Raw genomic sequence first — 20,074 nt, 5'->3', positions numbered from 1 at the left:
AACTTTCTCGTCTTTTTTTTTTTTTCCCTTCCCATTTATTGAAGTCTGCTGTCGGGTGGACATACCACTGTAGCATTTCAAGTGTAACTGTGTCATGATAGTCAGTTTATGTTCTCAGAGTTTAAATGTAATTTTGACTCAGGACCAAATTTCTGTCTTTAATTTCTTATTGCAGCAGATGGACAATGCTGCAGAAATATTTTGCAGGCAAATAAGGAAAATGCAGGGGGCAATTGTTTGTGTAAAGCAATGTGGAGATGCTGTGCTTGTTTTGTCAGCTTTTTATTAAAAATTCAGCAAGTGTCTTCAAATTGTTGTAAACGTGAGAAGTTATTAAATAGTAAATTTCTAAAACTCAGTCTCTTAGTTGCTATCTGTCTATTACTGAATATTTCCATTTAGTCTTAGATCTGATACAGTTGCCAGCAGGCGCTGATTCTCCCTGTTGTGTTTAGATACACAAAAATAATCTTTGTGTGCAGAGGTACAGAGGGCAGCTAGGCTTTTAATCAGCAGCCACTGGACATCAACCATGTAAGTGTTTTTCAAAATCTACCCCTTTGTCTAGTAGTAAAGAAGAATTAGCAGCAAAAGAGAGCATGTATACTTCCAGCTATTCCACCTAAAAATGTGAAAAATACATTCTGAGTACTTTCCATGGACAAGCTGGATGATTCCTTCTAGGTTATTTTTCATAAAAAAATACAGTGAAATAAAGAGATACAGTAATTAGATTAACTTTCACCGTCAATTTTTTTTTCTTCAGGAATTATACATTGAGATTCATGCCTATACCGATGAATGATGCCTCCCAAGCACTCAAAACAAACCCTGAGAAAACAGAAGAGGCGCTGCAAAAGGTATTGCATATGCCACCAGTGAACAGAAATAAAACCAGCAAAAAAATAGTAATTTTAAGACTGAGACTTCATGCTTGGCTGAATAAGAATTCTGTGCTGGATTCAAGGATTGCTTGGTTTGTATAGACGTGGTAATCAAGTGCTGCAATAGCTTTTTATTCCACAGAGAAGGCTGATGGAATGAAGTGGTGTAGTGTCAGAATATCCTAACTAAAAAAATGCAAACTACACTTGGTATTACTGTGTGCCTGACTGTGAAAGAGAGAGTTAGAAACTGCATGTTTGTTACATATGTGCCTGTGAGTATTACCAAATGTTTAGAATTACTGGTGTGTGCTTTTTATATTGGCATAAAAAGTGCAGTCAGCTCTGTACAAGACAAAGGGTGCTCTTCAATTTGAGGGAGGATGAAAACATTTACTGCCTGTGTTTTATATTGTACATATAAAATTCACACACTGCATTGCCCTAAGTAAGCAACTGCACCAGCATGTTCTTTTGGATGAAAAGGTGTTGACAGTATCTGTAGTGTTCCACTTGCCTGAGTTATAAAACTCCCAGCTGAGTTTTAATATGGTAAATCTTGTGAGCTCCAAACAAGCCTCCTGCTCAATCAGGAAGCATACATTTCACATCTCTTTAATGAGCAGGTTTCCTTCAGCCAGGGTAAGGCCATAAAAATGTTATAAATAGTTCTTACAGATAACTGTGATTAAAAAGCAAATGTCTATGATCCTTGTTTTCAGTAATTTGAGTATCACAGGGAGAAGTGCTGGTAGTTAGTATCTTTTTCTTTGATGCATGAAAATTCTCTCAATTTTGCTTTTAAAAATCTGATTCATGGGGGATGGACATATTTCTTACATCTCATTTAATATAATTGGCCTCGTTCACATCTACACTGGTAGGTGCATTTCTGAAAAAACTACTGGGAAGCTTCTGGCCATGGGGATTTAAATTCTGTGTGTTAATTAGGCACTATGTGCAAAGAGCATTTCCTTTTATTCATATCAAGGTTGCTAAAACTGTTAGACCCTGAGTTTGTTTTAACATGTGGTTTAGGCTTTCCTCACACAACATGAGGAAGTTACATCCTAGAAAAGGTATCAGTGTCAGGAGTGATTCCCTGCGGGTGGGGATGCAAGCCTCCCTGCATGGACTGACCCTGGTGCCGGGACAACTGCACTGACTGACTGATGGACACAGCCACCGCCCTCCCGAGCTCTGGTGTCTCTACAGCACACTTGGCTTGGGTGTTTTTGGCTTCACCAAGTTTGATAGAGCAGGGTTGGGGGTTATTCTGTGTGCCATGAAGCTGGCTGATGGTGAGTATGTACTGCTGGTGACAGCTGTGGTGGCCTGTCAGCAGGAATCACTTGTCTCTAAAGAGCAATTGCACTGCTTAGCTTTAATTAGCCAACAGGTGAACTGAGGCTGCACTATCACTTAGGCACTTTGAGATAGTTGATTTTCTCTTCAGACGTACTGCTATTCAAATCTGTGTCTTTGCAGCGGGCCAAAAACATCTAAAAGAAATGAATCAAATATCTTGAGTCATCATGATCTCTACAACACCTAACAGTTAAGAGTCCCTTCAAATATTTCTCAAACAAGGATTTAATCCTTTGTTGGCATAACTTGCTAAATTGTTCAAAATAGAATAGTCTTTCAGAAAATATTGGCAAAACCATGTTTCACTAGTTTGTGAGTGAATTTATAATTGCCGATGTGGTTATTAAGCACTGAGGCACACAAAATAAAGTTTGCAGATGATAAACAAATAATTAGGCAGCTTTTCTTGTCAGTCCTCAGTTCTGACACAGCAGAATTGAAAAATTGAAAATACAAAAGTGAAAACAAATTACAATGTGAAGACTCAAATCAGTTTCCTAATCTGACTTTTCTGCCTTTTTTTTTTTTTTTTTTTTTTAGATAGAAAATTACTTGCTTCGTAACCATGAGACCAGGAAGTACCTACAGGAGCAAGCATATCGGCTGCAGCAAGGCATTGTCACTAGCACCACTCAGCAGGTGAGAATGTGTTACTTTGTGGACACCTCAGTGCCTAAAATCTGCTGGGGGAGGATGTTCTCCTTCATTCTGAGTACTTTTAAGATGTACCTCATTGGATTGTACTGCCAAGTAAACTACTGTTGAAACCAGGAACAGTTTGGTTTGCCTGTGTTATTAAAATTTAATGGGACAGTGTTTTGTTACTGGAACCTGAAATTGTGCTCTAACCTCTTGAGAGAGAAAATGGTAAATGGAGAGATGCTGGCACTAAAAACTGCAAGAGCAGTTGCTCTAGTAATTTTTCTGTTCTGATGCCAGTTTTTCCCCCCAGATAAATAATCTCTATATGAAATAAGTTTATAATTTTTATAGGTTGTTGGTTTTAGTTGTGCTTTTCTCTAACACCACATACACATCAAGTATCAGGAAATGTAATTTATTGTTATTTTGAAATAAAGTTACTCATTTCTGTACTAAATTTTGTGCAATAGGGGATGGATTTTAAAAACAGTTTTAAAAGAGAGCTGAAAAAGACTCTCTAGTATGATAGAATTGAATTATTATTCCCAGAGTGTAATTTTTTTTTATGTCCAGATGTCCCAATGAGACTTTCTACTGTCTAATAATTAATTAGCTTTTTGTACTTGTAAAAAAAATACCCACCCAAAACTCTTTGAAGAGAAAGATTCATGTGGATCTGAAAAGGAGCATGCTGTGAAATTATTTCAGTTCTCATTGCTAATGATACAAGATGCTGGGACTGTAGGCTTTATATGATGGTGCGTGCACTCAGATGTTGCTTCAAAATGTCAAATAGCCGGTTCTGATGTATGCTAAGTGGGCTGATAAAGACTTTTAACTATTATATCTCCCTGCCTCATATATCTTAATCAAAGCTGACGATGTGTCAGGCATTCTTAGTGGTTTGTCTTGTAAGGTACAGATATACCACCTACCCTGCATTTGCAGCGTGTGTTGAATGAGCTGTCTTGCAGGTACAGATTAGGTTCAATTTATCCCACTGTGAAATGTCTGATGGAAACTTCTGCTTTGATAGTTTTAATTCCCTTGCAACTAGGAATATTTACATTTTAAAAGAATACTGCAGAAGCCTGCGCAGTTGCATTTTACTTAGACTGGAGAAATCTCTGTTAGTATTTGTTGAATGAATAGAGCTTTCTTTTACTGTCTGAACTTCTTAATAATTCAGAGACCTTTAGACTATAGTCTTAGGTATATCAAAAACATTTTCAGCCATAAATTTGATCCAAAAACCACTGTAATGCTTAAATAGGATAACTTGTTGAATACTTGCAGTTATCCTGGAGGTTTCTGTGGGGGAAATATTCCACAGCATTTATTTTTCCTGATGGTAAAGTTTTATTTATTTTGCAATGCTTAGGGGTGTCTTATGAGATGTAGTTCTTTCCTTCAATAGTATTGACATACTGCCAAGGTCTTATCATGCCTTTCCAGGTTGTTATATTGTCACTGCAAATCTCATCATGCTACTATTGATTTTCTACCTGGACTGGATTAAGGTTGTGTTTGACCAACATCCTGATGTTTTATCTTTTGTATTTCTTTTGTTCAAGTAGATGATTGACAGAATATGTGTAAAAGTGCAAGATCATCTCAACTCTTTAAGAAACTGTGGTGTGGATGCTGTACAGGAGGATGTCAAATGTGCGGAACGGCTGATGCGGGATGCTAAGAACTCCAAAACAGTAAGCTTTTCCCAGCACGCTGGCAGTGCTGAGAGCAGTTGTTTGTGTGCTTGCAGCTTTCCTCTTTTTGGGCAGTGAAAATAATAATATGTGTCACAAGAGAGTATTTTCTTCAGATGACCAGCTATAGTTAGTATTTAAAGTGATAAGATAATTCTAATTTATGAAGACTTTGATTTAGCCAAAGACATTTCCTGCTGTTTGTCCTGGTTTGAAGACAGCGATGAGCCTGTTTTCAAAGGTACTCTTCTGTCTTACAGCTCTTACCAAATCTGTATCACCTCGGTGGAGCTTCTTGGGCAGGAGCAAATGGTTCACTCTCCAATCCAATCCAAGAGACACTTGAATCCATGGCTGGAGAAGTCACAAGGGTAGTGGATGAGCAACTTAAGGTCTGTGGATAAATGTGTTACCATCTCTTACATGCAGAAATAACTAAATCTGAGGTTTTCTGTTGCTAAATGCAAATGTACTTCACTTCAATTTTCTTCTCAGTAGATTTGTATGTAAGCTAGCTATCTTTCCATTGTTAGTTTCTTATAACTTTGGGCTGTGTAATTTGGCTTTTTTTCCCAGTTGGATAAAAATAAAAAGTTGCTTTAATGTTTTCAGTAGGCAAAATGAGCATATACTGTTTATTATCATCTTTTCTCATCTTCTAGAAGAGGAAGACTGATCAATTGCTCCTTCAGCCTTTTATAAAGGCATTTCTCAAGCACCCTAAGAAGCCTCATGCCCTGGAGGAGTGCTCAGTAGTTAAGGAATCCTAGTAGAGTGAAAGCTGCTTTTTTATAGGCTCCATGGTAGATTTTTTTTTCTCAGTGGTCACTTTTGAACCTAATGCAGGATTTCCACTTTACTGTTAACTTGTAGGTATTGAGAGTGCCCAAAAAACTGGTACAGGCAGCTTTACAGGAAATCTCACAAGTTGTCTGCCAATCTTCAGCTCTTGAAATAGATGTCATTGATCTGTCAATGTTCACCTGTGTGCTCAGCCAGCTCCTGCTCAGAAACTTGCACCTTCAGTTATGGTTGCTCTTCCTGTGTAACAAGCAAAGAGCCATCCATACAGCATGTGCAAAGGTATCAGTCCAGGAAGAAGACAAGGTGGAGAAATTTTAACAACAGTAGGGATCTGTATGGAAGCTGATGAATTTAAAAATATGGCTCTGGGGCAGTTCAGATCAGCTTCTGCTTGTGGCTAAGCTGCTTCATCTGTGTTCTGCAGTATTTAAACACTTTACAACCTTCATCTTCAGATTCTTTGATCTTTCAGTTGAAACCTTGAAATGCTTCAGTCAGTGGGAATATAATGAAGAACAATAATAATGCCATATTACTAATTACTTTTTTGAAATTAGAAAGTTAATGAGGAGGAAAATGGAGCTCTATTTTTAGTATGTTTCTCCCTTTCCCCATTATATGAAATAAGGTGAAGATTTCTGCAGACATGATTTATCCATAAGATTCTTCCCAGTAGAATCTCTGGGGTATTATTGGGACAGTAGTAGCCAGGTCAGCCCTTCGTGCTGGGCTTATGCACTTAAACAAGGTTATCTTGGAGACTCTTATAGAGGGTGGAAAAAAAAGCACCTCTTTAGCATTTGGAATGTTCCTGAATTAATGTGTTTTCCCTTTACACTTTTACGCATTTACAACAAAAGGCACTTTAGCTCAACCATTCTAACTCTTACATTTACTTTTGATCTGTCTGGCATTCGTGTTTAAGTGGCTTACAAAAAACTATAAAGTCATAATGCTCTTTGTATACTCCAACACACATTTTTATTAATTTTCACTTAAGGTGGAAAGGTTTTCTTTTAAGTTCTGTGCATGGAGGAAGAACTGTTGAACATGGATTAGAATTATTTTTTCCCCCCCCAGTTGTTTAGGTCACTTCAAAACATCATAAGCAATTTATTATTTGTAAAGCTAGATAAGGGAGCTCACATAAGGACAATTCTTTTGTAATTGTTGGGGGGAAAAAAAATCCTGTGTGCTGTAAGAAGAGTTTTGATTTTTTTGTTTCCATAGCAACCGGAGTGTGATTCTAAAAAGAAGTTTGGAAATTGGTTAAAGGCAATGAATATATTTTAAGTAAATAAGAGATTTTTTCCCCCCCCTTTTTTTTTTAACTGAAGGAAAGGAAGAGAGGTGAAGAAAGGAGTTAGAGTAAGGAAAAACAATATATTGGAATGAGTTGAGTTTACCAGAGGAGAAATTATAGCAAGACCCTTGCCTTTTTCTTCTCCTGCTGGTGTCACTGTGGGCACACAGAACCTGGAGATGCATTATTCAGTCAGCAAAGGCTCCAGGAAAAATAAGCAGGACAAGTGGAACCTGTACAAACACGATTGTTTTGCAATGACAGAAGTGCTCAAAATATTCTTCCTAAATTTTGTCCTGGAGCAAAGGGTTTGTTGGCTACATCACCTGTTCCATTCTTTATTTTGATATCATCATTCTTCAGTCCTTTTCCTCACTGTATCTTTCTCCTAAATGTTAAGATTCTTTTAACTGTGGATAGTATTTTGTTCTTTTCTTTCACCTGGTGGCTGGTACCTGCCGCCCTGTGACTGAAATGTGCACATTTCACTGTCAATATTGGTAGCTATGGCATTCCATCAGTGAAAGATTTGGGCATGGAATTAGGAGGTGAGGAAAGGTTTCTGTAGATACCTTCTATAGATAATGGTCATGTGAAATCAACAGCTAAAATCCACCAGTAAAGAAATTATGTTGAGCTGCGCAGTTAAAGATAAGATCCAAACTCTATTTGACTTAAATTCCACATTCTCTCAGGTTTTTTGAGTAAAAATAAATTTTGGAAATTTCAGGAAAGGTCTAGTTTTTCCTGCTACTTCCCAGTGATGCCTTCTCATGGCATTTTTTCACGTGATCCATTTTGAAAGACCCTGCTTAGACTGCAATTGCAATTCAGCATAGCAAGCCTGTCACATTTATGATTGTGATTCATCAGTAACTCTTGAGAGGCCAGGGAATTTTTTCACAATAAACTACACAACTGCACCAATGAATAGATGCTATGGAAAAAATGGATGTGTCAGGAACTCTCATTAGTAGTTTACTTGGCTCAGTGTTCTCTAACATTCAAGTTCTTCATCCCCCATGGGGATATGGCCACAGAGGCTTGAAAGTCTCTTCATTAGTCATGCTGCCCCAGAATCTGTTTGAGGACTGAAGGAGGGAGTGTGGGAAGAGTTCTTAAAGGGCATCTTGAGAACCCAGCAACAAGATAATATTATTAGCTGTAATGGCAGTTGTCCCTTATAACTGTAAATAAAATGTTGCAAAAATTGGATTTTCCTGTATGCTGTGGCCGCTTCATGTTGCTTTGTTGGTTTTTTCCAGACTGTAAAAGCTACAGACTGAAAGATGCTGCTTTGAATCACTGAAATTTTTATGCAGCAGTGGTGTTTTTTTCTTGCTCATTGTCTGCATAAGGAAATTACTAGTTATGGTAGGGCTGTGCAAAGAGGAGAAAGCTCTGATACAATGGAGTTGAATTTCCAGTCACTCTCCTGTAGTATGGGATTGAGAAGAAAAAGGAAATCAATAGCATTTTCAAGGGGTGCAGTTCTTATTTTTGTACAATTTACAAATGCCTAGGTAAGATCTAAGCTTACCATTCCAAGGAAATGTTGTTTCTTTTATTTTATTATTTGTAAATACCTTTTTCTGTCTGGTTACCAACCCTCACTCTTATGGGAGACAAATTGGCCCATTTCAGTAAACTGAGCTCTGACCTGTTCTTTTTTTTTTTCCATCTCCTTTGGATTTTTCCTGTGTGGGTGGCCATGCATTGCAACAGGCTGCCTGAAGAGGGTGGGGAGTCTCCCTCACTGGAGATATTCAAACACTGTCTGCACACAATTCTGTGCCATGTGCTCTGGGGAAACCTGGAGCAGGGAGGTTGGACTAGGTGACCTGCAGTGGTCCCTCCCAAACTTTCACCCATTCTGTGGTTCTGTGTGAATAAAAATTGTTGGCTCTATCTAAAGTTTGCTGTAGATTTACATGTACATAAATGAGAGCCATATAAAGGTTTGCATGCCAACTGCAGATCATGCTTGTAGCTACTTCTTAATATTCAGCTGGTATATTCCAGCCATCTACAGCCTGCTGAGTTCTCAGGATCTCTCTTCCTCATTTACTGATGCTTCTTACAAATTGGCAGGTCTGGAGCACTGATGAAAATTGATGATTCAGGGCACAGTTTAGAGGGAAGGCAGCTGCAGCAGAGCATCCACTGCAGTGGTGGGTGCTCAAGGGAAGCTAATTTGTTCTGACAGTTCAACACACAGAGATGTAAATGTTTCATATTTGAAAAGGCAAACAAGTACAGTCGTGGGTCATTTTCAGAACAAGTGTTTTGATTCTCAAAGCTGTATTTTGTAAAATGTCTTATATTGCAGCTGGATGCAAAATATTTTGGAAAGCGGGAAGAAGAATTGTAAAAACTGCAAGTCTAAAAGTGTTGTATTTGACAGAATAATGCTGTCACCCCCCAGCTAAAGTGAATACCAGTATCTAATGTTATTTTTTGCTTACTGTGCTGCAGACACTCCTTGAGTCTATGGTGGATGCAGCAGAAAACCTTTGCCCAAACGTAATGAAGAAGGCTCGCATCCGTGAGGACCTCATTGAGGCCAGCACTGAGAAGATTTCCATCCCACGCACTTTTGTAAAAAATGTCCTCTTGGAGCAATCTGGAATTGATATCCTCAATAAAATTAGGTACTTTAGGAGGCTAATCTAACAAAATTGGAATTTGGATTTTGGGTTGTGTGTATGTGCGTTTTGTGTAATAGAAGAATTTTGGAATGCTTTTGTGACACACAAGAAACTATACTGGGGCATTCAAAGAGCAGGAAATTGTCCTACAGGTCTGGGAACTTAGGTTCATGTATTTGGAATCTCTAGGGATATTAACTAAGATCATGAATGCATGTGCTCTCTTATTTAGTGAAAAATTTGGTTTGTGGTATGCAAATAACATTTTCATAACCGATCCTCTTTAAAAAAAAAGCTTTATTGTCTCACATAACACTGGATTAATGTAATAGAAGGAAATTACACTATTTGCTTTGAGTGGTAGCAGTGCTTTGTCTATTGTTGCATTTGGTCTTGTCCTATAGCTGTAGCAATCACCTTAAGACTTTGTGTGGGAACTGTGCACAGCAGACTTTAAAAATGTACTGAAAAAAATGTGCTGCAAAAAAAAAGTACTTAAAAAATGGAAACTTGGATATTCAAACCACAAACCTGGAGCAGAAACCATTGCCCTAAATAACTCTTAGTTTGTCCAGTAAAAAAAAAAAAAAAAAAAAAAAAAAAAGAAGAGGCTTTTACCTGACCTTTCACTGCTTTTTTTTCATATTGAATGCATACCAGAGAATATTTTACACAGTATAATGTGGTTAACCTGTACTTAAACCTTTTCAGTTCCTTTCTGCCTGATGCTTGAAAAGCATGACATTTTGCATTGAGATGCTAAAATCTTTGAGGAGGAAGGAAATGGTTTTGCAGAGTACAGCAAAATAGGCAGGAAAAGTTGTTAAAGACTTTAGCTATACCTTCAAAGTGTTTAAAATGGTTCAGGGAGTAAGTTTTCTTCACTTCAGTCCTATCAAATAAATCTTGGCCCCAGGACAATAATACTGCCTCTTATACTTGTAGAAGCTGGAACGGTCAGTGAGGTGAGGGTGCCACACTGTGATCTTTCCTGCCTCATATTGTTTGAAATTAATTTTGGTAGCTGAGGGAGATTCCTTCACTCCCATTCTCTTCCCACTATGGTTTGGCAACCATTCTACCTCCCTATGAACTGCATTGCCTTTCCAATGAATTCCTTACCTTTTTCTCCAGGCTCTCTGCAGCAGTAATGCTAGCCCCAGATAGAAATAGCTTTGTTAATCCACTACAGCTCAGTCCACACATAAAAACCATAAACCAAAATTGTGTCATTTGCTGGGAAATGCCAGTTGAAAGAGTTGGTGCTGAAAGCAGAGGCAGCAGAGGTGGAGCTTTGGCCTGCAGCTCAGGCAGTCGTGCTTGTTGGCTCCACAGCCAGAGCATTTGGTGCTGTCACCAAAGATGGGACCCCAAAGGAGCAATACAAGGTACATCTTTCCTTGAGAGGGAGTTACAAGGGCAGCCTAAGCACAGTGTGCAGCTGGTGTTCCCCATATGTGCAGTGGAAAAAGGGCTGACGTGATGTTCTTGAGATAGAAAGTGGTTACCTAGAGCAGAAGAGGAAGCAAAGTTGTGATGGCATTGGCTGAAGAAACAGCATTGTACACTTGTCCTTACCAGAACTGAGGAAATGAATGGATTGTAGTTGTTCAGTGGAGTAGTGTTCTATAGGCAACACTGTCCTAATCCCGTTCTTCTGGGATGTGTGTTTGTCTGATTTTAGTGGTGAACTATTCCTCTCTGAGTTTCACTTATTTTTATTCAGCTCTCTTACCCAGATGTTTTCATTTCATCTCATGGAAAACTGTGAGAAGCAGGTTAAATATGGTACAGAGGCTCCTGTGTTTATTGTGTGATTCATGAGTTTATTTCTGAAACCTGCAGTCATGTATCCTGACACCCTCTAATGTTTTACTTCAAATAAAATGACAGCACAGTGGATAATCGTCACACTGTTGAATGTGTAATAAAGACGAAAATCTCCTGCGTGAATTAAGAAGTTCTCTCATTTTTAATCCTCACACAGTGAAGTAAAGCTGACAGTGGCTTCTTTCCTGTCTGACCGAGTTGTAGATGAAATCCTGGATGCACTTTCCCATTGCCACCACAAACTGGTGAGTTTTTTCTTGTTGATATCTAATATGTCAGATCTCAACAATGCCGTTTATATTCATATCTTGTTCAGTTTCTCCTTTGACAGCTCTATTTTGAAATTGGTCTTATTTTCATTGACATCCTGACACCTTTTGAAATATAATTTTGGGGCTCTTGCTGTAAGAAAGACGCAACCTTGGAAGAGATGTGTTATATACTTGTCCTATTATCTTTTGAGCTGTTGTCAGATCTAGAACTAAAAATGCCATCAGAATGCAGTATTAAGTTGTTAGTTAAGAGCAGTCCTAGTATTAAGGTGAGAGTATAAGGCTTGGTTGATCATGAAATGAGAGGTAAGATTTCATTCTTTAGAATTCTTCAGGTACCACTGAGACCTTGTTTCCTGAATGAGTACATTTTGAGGTTATCTCAGAAATGGAGGTATAAAGTTTGAAGAGAAATGAGTCAGAAGGTAGAAGGGGAGGCACTCTTACTTGAAGGTCCTGAGCTGTTGGGAGGCACAAATATTTATTATAGAGGTACTTGCCTCATCAAGAGTAGAAGAAATAAACAACTGTGTATCCGCAGAAAATCTTTTTTGCTTCTAATGCAACAAGGCTTTGTAAGGACAATCCAGTATTCTTTTTAAAGAACTTAGTGGGTGGTCGTTCTGATTAAAGTTGCTTTTCAGTTCTAATTGAAATTTCTCTGGCTTCAACTTGCAGTCATGATTTTTTCTTAGAGAAAAATTTTTTCTCTCCAAGATAAGGGAACATATATTCTCTTAATTTCCTCTCTGTGAAAGTCCTCACACGCATAAAACAAATCACTCTTTCTGCCCTCCCTCCCCCTTTTTTTTTAATGGAAGACTGAGTTACTTGAGCATGCATCTTTGTAATACAGAGCAGCATTGTGTAAAGGTACAACCTCTGGTATCTGGAGTTATGCAGCAGCAGCAGCCTGCTATGGGAGAGACCACATGAATGAGCTCCAGTTTGTCCTGGAGGAGGCTCAGATGGAATGAACGGTGACTGGGCTGTGTCTGTGCAGTGGTATTGCACAACCTGGTCATACCCAGCTTCCTGCACAGTACATCATTGTCTCCAGCCTTTGAGTCACTTCACTGAAAATCCTCTGCAATTTTTCCAGCTGTTTAAGAAGTCACTTTTAAAATTGTGGTTTCCAGAACCATACAGACTATTTAAGTGTTTTAACCAACACAGTCCTCAGGAATGAAATTGTTTTTCTCCTGATATTCCGCATTCCTTGTATTTACATAGCCAAGAATTCCTTCCTTTTGTTAGAGTTTCAGTAGCAGCTCATTTTTAGGACAAAGTTGGCTAGACCTCCCTCCCACTAAAGGCTTCTGGATACTTGCTGCTTTTCAGGATTGTGAAATTGGCTAATTGACACTGCTACTGCTCTTGGTTTCCAAGGAATGACTGTACATTTGAGGTTGGGTTGATTTGCTTTGTGATCCATTTTGGCCTACATGACTAACATGTCCCTTTCACCATTTAGCTCTGTGTTTCTGTTAGCTCTAGGTTCTTTGAGATGGTATAGCACTGATGAAAACCTTGAGGAGCACTGATCTCAAAAATGCTGCTAGAGAAACTCCTGTCTAATTTGACACGGTTAATTCTTCAACTGACAGCTGCAATCTGAGAGCTGGCAGCTAGTTCTTCGTACAGCAAAGATTAAATGCACTGATGCAGTTCTCAGCCAGCTCCTTAAATTGGAGTGTCATGTTCTACTAATTCAACCACCCACAAATGTCTGTGTTTGTTGCATTGGCATAGTAGTGTTTGAGGCAACTTCGAAAAATAAACCTTGTTTGACAAGACCTCAGTTTGCCTAAGGAGACGACAATTAGCATTAATTATTATTGCAGCTATTTTAGTGTGCTTGAAGATAAATTCATAGCAGCTCTCCAGTTGCTTTTCCTAAGTAGCCACCAGACTAAATGAGCTATAATTAACTGAGGTCATCTGTTGACCTTTTTTGATTGTTAACCAAACAGCAATCCACTGGTTGTGCCGCGTTGTGCTGATGTGAAGCAGTGGACTACAGTTCTTCCTAGCTGCCTCTTTGAAGACTTCTGTGACCAACTGATTTTGGGACAGCTGTTCTTCAAATATTTGCTTTTAGCAGATGTTTAATATTCTCTTCAGTTATCAAAAGAACTAGAAAATATTTCATCATTTTCATGACATCATGAGCCCACTCCATTCCAAATACAACCCAGAGTGGTTTCTATAACATTCTCTGTGGTCCTAGTAGCAGTTTTTGCTATGCAGGTCTAAAACCAGACTTTGCTGTTATTACAGCTTTTCCCTATTTCTTCAGTGTAACAGAACTGAGGTATTTAAAACTGTGGGTTTTTTGTGAATAGCAGATTATAACATTTTGGCCATTAAATAATTATGAAAATTATATTGGCTGATATTGTACATGTCTTTGTTAATTAAAAAAAAAATTCAAGAAAAAGCTTCCCTTCCACACTTTTATTTTCTTTATAAGACAAACCCAGTGTGAGGACTAACCAACATAACTGAGCTAACAACATAACTTCTGTGCTTGCTCTTCCAGGATTTCTGATCACTGAAATTCTGTAAACTTTCTGGTTGGGTTCTCTTTGTCTTTTTTAAGTTTGACTGGTGTGTTCCTGTCTTTATCTCCAGGCTGACCATTTGACCAGACGTGGCAAACCACTTCCACAGCAAGAATCACTGGAGATTGAGTTAGCTGAAGAAAAGCCCACAAAACGCTCCATGATCACGGTTGAGGAGTTGACAGAGATAGAACGTTTGGAGGATCTGGACACTTGTATGGTAAGACACATTCCACAGCTTGTGTGGTTAAGCACACAGGTAACAAGGGAAGATACTTTTCAGAGTATCATTTAGCAAATCTGTGGTATCAGGAAACTGAAGTTAGGAATTAACTTCTAGCAGAAGTAAATGTTAGCTTTGAAGATTTTGCCTGAACTACATCTTCAGCAGAAGAAAACTTTTCCATTTTCTTCACTTCTTTCCTTGTGCCTGTTCAAGGGCCTTTCCCTTGCACTGCTAGTACAGTAAACACCTCTTTCATGGGGCACAGTTTCACAGAGCTTCATCTGAGGAAATAAATTGGACTACACTATCCTTTGACAACATGCTGCTTTCTGCCTTTGTCTTTCCTCTAATTAGGTTTCTTTCACCTGTGACAAAAAATATTTCTGCCTGAAAGTTATGTTACTGACTATGAACAGAAGTTGATTTATGTGTGACTTTATTATAAAGATGGCTGTTTGCCATATCATCATCCTTACAAGATGTGAACCCACATGATTGCAAATATAACTGTTCTCAATCTCAAATTCCCCTTCACCCATCTCAGTCTGTTGGGGAGCTTTACTGTGGACAGGAACTTTAGGGAAGTGTTTCTCTATTACAAATTAGTCAGTCTAGTAGGTCACTCCTGCAAGGGATGAGCTCTCTGCTCTACCTTCCTACCTGATTCCTTGGCCAAGTGCTTTCACCAGAAGCTAAGATGGCAGAAAAACTGATTGCAGCTTTTTGTAGAAGGTTTGTTGATTCAGCTCTGCAGAGTCAGACAGCACGGGAGGAGCAGCAGAGCTGCTGCCATCTCCAGCAGCTATCTGTTGGTTTCATTTATCTGTAAAACAAAAGCACACCTTCATTGCCAATCCCAGCTTAAAAATAGGTTCCCTCTCCCTTCCAAATCTCCTGTTTCACTGCGAGGTGGTTTGAGACAATATTTGTCTGAGCATCACAGATCCCTGTGAGGTTTGTGGTGTTGATTACATCATCTAGTTCATCACTGCTACTATCACGTTCCAGAAGCTTTCTGTAGCCAACATTCAGTAATCATTTTGAGCCCTAGCTCCTATGGGAGAGACATCCCAGTAAAATATGTGGCAGCTGAACACTGTAGCTGTGAATTAGTTTTTGCATGCTGGCTTCATATACAGAAAACTAAACTAAAGGCTTGTTTTGACACCCCACACTCTGTCTTTAAATTTATTCTTGTAGCCTGTTAAGGATAGTAATACTGGAAATGTAAAAAAATAGCTCCTGTCTTTATCTCATATCACCATGGTTATATGAAAGCATCACTCCACTGATATCTTTCACTTTGGCCATATTAAAATAATGGAAATGTGATGCTGCTTACACTCTCTAAAAAATGCATTAGATGCTAACTGTACTTATCTTCAGAAGTGTTTATATGTCTTCATTCTCTTCATTCACCCTCACCTTGCACAGAGATTCAAAATGCCTTTGTGACCCAGATTCTCATCAGTATCTAATTTCTGAAGAGAATGAAGCATCAAATAAACATGAGACAGTAATCTTAGTCAGTGCTAAAGAATCCATTTATTAAAAACTGTAATCCATATTTGGGAGCTGCTTTTTGCATCCTGACTGCAAATGATGTTGCTTGCTGCTGTAAAAATACACAGATAAATAGATGAATTCAAAGAATAGTTTGGGTTGGAAGGGATCATGAAAGATCATGTTCTGTGAACAGAGACATCTTCTATTAGACCTTGTTGCTCAGAGCATAATCCAGTTTGGCCTTGGACACCTTCAGGGACAGGGCATCCACAACTTCTCTGGGCAACCCAGTCCAGTGCCTCATCACACTCACAGTAAAGAATTTCTTCCTAATATTCTTATCAAAATCCATCCTCTTTCAGTTGAAGGCATTTCTCTTTTTTTTTATCACCACATGCCCTTGTAAAAAGTCCTGCCTTTTTTCAGGTCTCCTTTAGGTTGTAAGGTCTCCCTGGAGCCTTCTCTTCTCCAGGCTGAATAACCCCAGCTCCTTCAGCCTGTCTTCACAGGAGAGATGCTCCAGCCCTCTGATCATCCTCATGGCCTCATCTGGACTCATTCCAGCAGGTCCATATCCTTAAATTGGGGGCCTCTGAGCTGGAACACAGCACTCCTGGTGGGTTCTCACAAGATAAGAGTAGAGGGGCTGAATCCCCTCGCTCACTCTGCTGTCCACTCTGCTTTTGATACAGCCCAGGATACAATTGGCTTTCTGGGATGTGAGTGCACGTTGTCAGGTCTTATTGAGCTTCCCATCCACAAACAACCTCGAGTCCTTCTCCCCAGGGCTGCTCTCAGTCCAATCTCTGCCCAGCCTGTGTTTGTGCTTAGGATTGCCCCAGCCCACATGCAGGACTTAGCACTTGGCTTTGATGAGCTTTAACATTGACACACTGGCACAGCTCCAAAAGGCTGAGTGATACAGAGATTTTTACTGAGCTAGTGTTTGCACTGAGTTCCTTGCAACTAAAGGAATGCATCTTCTGTGTGGAGTTGGTGACTTCAAAGAGAGCACTTTCAAAGTGATTCATTTTAGCTATGGGAAAATCCTACAGAATTCAGATATTCTCTTGATAAACATAACTTTATTTGTGGCAGCTTTTAAGTGTCACACAGGTATTTGTGTGGAAACAACCCTCTGAAAGGGGCATCAAGGAATGCTTTATGAGCTGATCAGTGCAGGACACAGATATGTTGCTGAGAGATTTTACTAGAAAGAGAAGCGTATGGTTTTATGAACTATAATTGGGAACCTAATTTATTTTGATTATTTTAAATCTTAAATGCAAAATAGATATTGAGATATTACTTCTAAAGTAGCATTAATCTGGGACTCTGCCTTGCTCATTGGAAATCCTTCAGCAATTCTTAGCCTTTTGATTAGATGCACCTGGCTGTGTGTTAGGCAAAGCTCAAACCTGAAACCTTGAATTGCAGCTTGGTATTGTGCTTGTTTGGGAACTTAATTCCTATAGCCAAAAGTATTTGGAAAGTAGGATAAGGCTGATTATGTTGCTGGGATGCCAAAGAAAACTCGCCTATTCTAAGCCCAGCCTTGCTCCAGCTTGATTTCAAAATGTTTTGGGAAGAGATTTTGGTCATGAAGGAGAGGCACTGAGCTTGGACCACCTTTTGGGGGAAGCTGTTTCCCATTTGCAAAACAGGATTTGTTTTGCAAACCCCCATTGTCTTCATCAACTCTTTGTTCTTGTTTTCTTCATCAAGCCTATTTATAACCAATATTTTGGCTGGGGTAAACCATACAGCCTCATGTTGTTATTTACCAGCTTCCCTTGAAGCTGAATTTCAACAGTGTGGGGAAAAACTGGATCTGGATTCACATTTGACTATGGTTGTAGGTAGATTGCATATCACTGAAGCTGTATGAATGACTGGGAGGGAGGTGGATGTATTGGTAATAAAATGTTTATGAGCTATTTGTTTTGAAAGGATTTGCTTTTCAATCCTTTCTGTGGATTGAAATGCAAATACAGAAAAGTTTGGAACACTTTGACTGGCACCAAAGGGATCTAAAACCTCCATTGTTGGTGACAGAGGGAACAGACAGGCACTATTTCAGAGCCTGCCCACCTGTTCTCAAGCAGAGTGCCCAGTGGCTGTGGCTGGGAGGATTTCCCGACTGAGAAGAAATTTAGATATGCATAACAACACAGACAAGACAGAATGAAATATTACAAATGGGCTCACGAAATGCATCACTGAAAAATAGACTCTTTCATGTTATTTCTAGTATTTTCTGTTGTGGGAATTAGGATTTCCTAAATACCAAACTCTGCAGTTAACGCTTATTAGCTTCAGCTTAGGGTAAGTTTCTTATCCAGCCTTTAACAGCAGCCTGAGAGCCCATAATATGAAAGATGTGTCAGTCATGCCAGTATTTGCCAGTCTGTTAAATGAGTTGTGAAGAACACTGGGAGCAATTGAGTGGTCCAGCGTAGGATTAGATTGCTGGAACATTACACATCCAAGAGTTTCTGATCTCCCTGAGCTGCACTACAGTAAATTGATGCTTCCCTAATCTACAGCTGTCTTAGTTGTCTACATTTGATTAGAGCTGCATTGATGGTAATGAGTCATTAGATAAAAGTTGTGTGCAACCAAGATGGGAAGAAAAATCTTTATGCAGAAAATGACTTGCTCCTCTCAGATGAAAGAAAAACCCATGGCCTGCTTTTCAGAGCTTAGACTCAGTCATGAGTTAAGTTCATAAAATAGTATGGTTTGTCTAAATTGTCCTGTGTCTATATGATGAATGTGACACAAATTCACCTCATGCACGCATTTTAAAACTGCCTTTAAATAATGCACCCTTTTTTTACTGAGACTGAGTATTATGTGTCTTGGTGTGTGTGATCATGCAGGTAGGTACTATCTGATTTTAATTAGCATAATGCTTCTAGTTGTCATATGCATTAGTACTTTGCAGAAGTAAGAAATACAAAATAATGCTTATTCCCCAGCAAAAGATAGTGGAGCATCTTTGTTAGATTGTGTTTAACAGGTATTTTCTTAAGTCTTTTTTTTTTTTTTTAGCTATTTGAATGTCATTTTGGCTTGTAGAGTACTAAATAGTGCTCAGTGGAGTCGAGACACTCTTTAAAGATGTTTTGAGAGAAACAGCTCTTTTTACTAGCAATCCATGTACCCATCTTTTTAAAATACCTCTTTCAGCAATATAACTTTATTACTATAGGTAGTAATAAGCATACAGCCAGGATGAGTATTGTTTTTAGAGCAAAGTAGAGGCTATTTATTTTATGAAGAGGTATGGTAGGAAGTTGTTTGAAACATGTTAAGCAATTGTAGGTTGCAATACAAAAGTTTGTCTATAACTCTTCTTTAAAGCATTTCAGTGTAAGATTGAAACACTTGGATGGTAAATTGTGTTTGAAAAAATGCTAGTGGCTAATGGAAAGAACTACCTGTGGTGAATATTCAGTGCTAGCCATTTTTCATCTATTTCTAATTTTAACCACAGAAATTGCTCTGTGATTTCAATGGAAGAAAGTTTTAAAAAAACAAACTCATTAGCAATATATTAAAGTTCTTTATTGAACAATAAATTTCACCTGTAGAGTAGAGAAGAAAATTTGCAGAAATAGCAGAACACTTGTAGATTGGTGGTATATGTTCTTCCTGGCTAGCCATTGTCAGAGATTTAGCAGATGAGTCCTGTATTCACATGAAAATTTGACCTTGTGTGTTCTGAATGACAAGGAGTGTATGGACCTCAGTGTTTTCAGAGAAAAGGAAAAAATGGCACTCATCAAGAAGAAAATTATTGAAACAAAACAAATAAATAAACAAAAAACCCAAAACAAAACAAAGAAAAAAAGACCACCCCAAACTCATAAAGCACCACCTGTAAGCTTTTCTCCCCTGCCCCACCCCCAACCCCTGCCCTCCTTCCCATCAGCAGCAAGTTTGAATTAAAACAACAGAAACCTCTTCAGTTGCTTTCAGTGGCAGAAGGAGGAGATGATGGTGCATGCTCAGGAACATGTGCACTGATGCTGTAGGAAGGAAAAAAAAAGCACAGATTCTCTGGTATGCCCTGACTTACTGCCACATCTCATTCTTGCTGCTCTCTATTTACCTGCAACAGAATTGTCTCAAGCACAGACTCAGCTTTTTGGATGAAAGACTGAACACCTACTGCAAATAAATCCAGTTTCCTGTTGGACTCTATATGTTTTCTATATGTTTTCCTGCACTATAAGTAAAGCTCCAGCTCTGTGACTGACTGTATCCAGAAAAAGTCTTCTTTTTGCTGAAATGAGCATTTCCACTTTCTCCCGTA

At 38.8% G+C, this 20,074-nt stretch overlaps 1 protein-coding gene across 3 annotated transcripts in view; it reads left to right on the top strand.

Annotated features, from left to right (window-relative positions):
* The window catches only part of CARMIL1 (capping protein regulator and myosin 1 linker 1), a 189,928-nt gene that overhangs the window by 133,986 nt on the left and 35,868 nt on the right, over positions 1-20,074 (top strand). For all 3 annotated transcript variants that reach the window (XM_030226536.2, XM_030226520.2, XM_050971176.1), the window contains 7 exons: positions 767-860; positions 2,793-2,891; positions 4,472-4,600; positions 4,861-4,992; positions 9,183-9,358; positions 11,343-11,430; positions 14,092-14,241. In XM_030226536.2, coding sequence (XP_030082396.1) covers positions 767-860; positions 2,793-2,891; positions 4,472-4,600; positions 4,861-4,992; positions 9,183-9,358; positions 11,343-11,430; positions 14,092-14,241 — 868 coding nt within the window. The remainder of the gene's footprint in view (positions 1-766; positions 861-2,792; positions 2,892-4,471; positions 4,601-4,860; positions 4,993-9,182; positions 9,359-11,342; positions 11,431-14,091; positions 14,242-20,074) is intronic.

This window comes from Serinus canaria, chromosome 2, assembly GCF_022539315.1.
Source record: "Serinus canaria isolate serCan28SL12 chromosome 2, serCan2020, whole genome shotgun sequence".
In the NCBI taxonomy this organism is placed as follows: domain Eukaryota; kingdom Metazoa; phylum Chordata; class Aves; order Passeriformes; family Fringillidae; genus Serinus; species Serinus canaria.
This window is presented reverse-complemented; position numbering and strand designations above follow the sequence as displayed.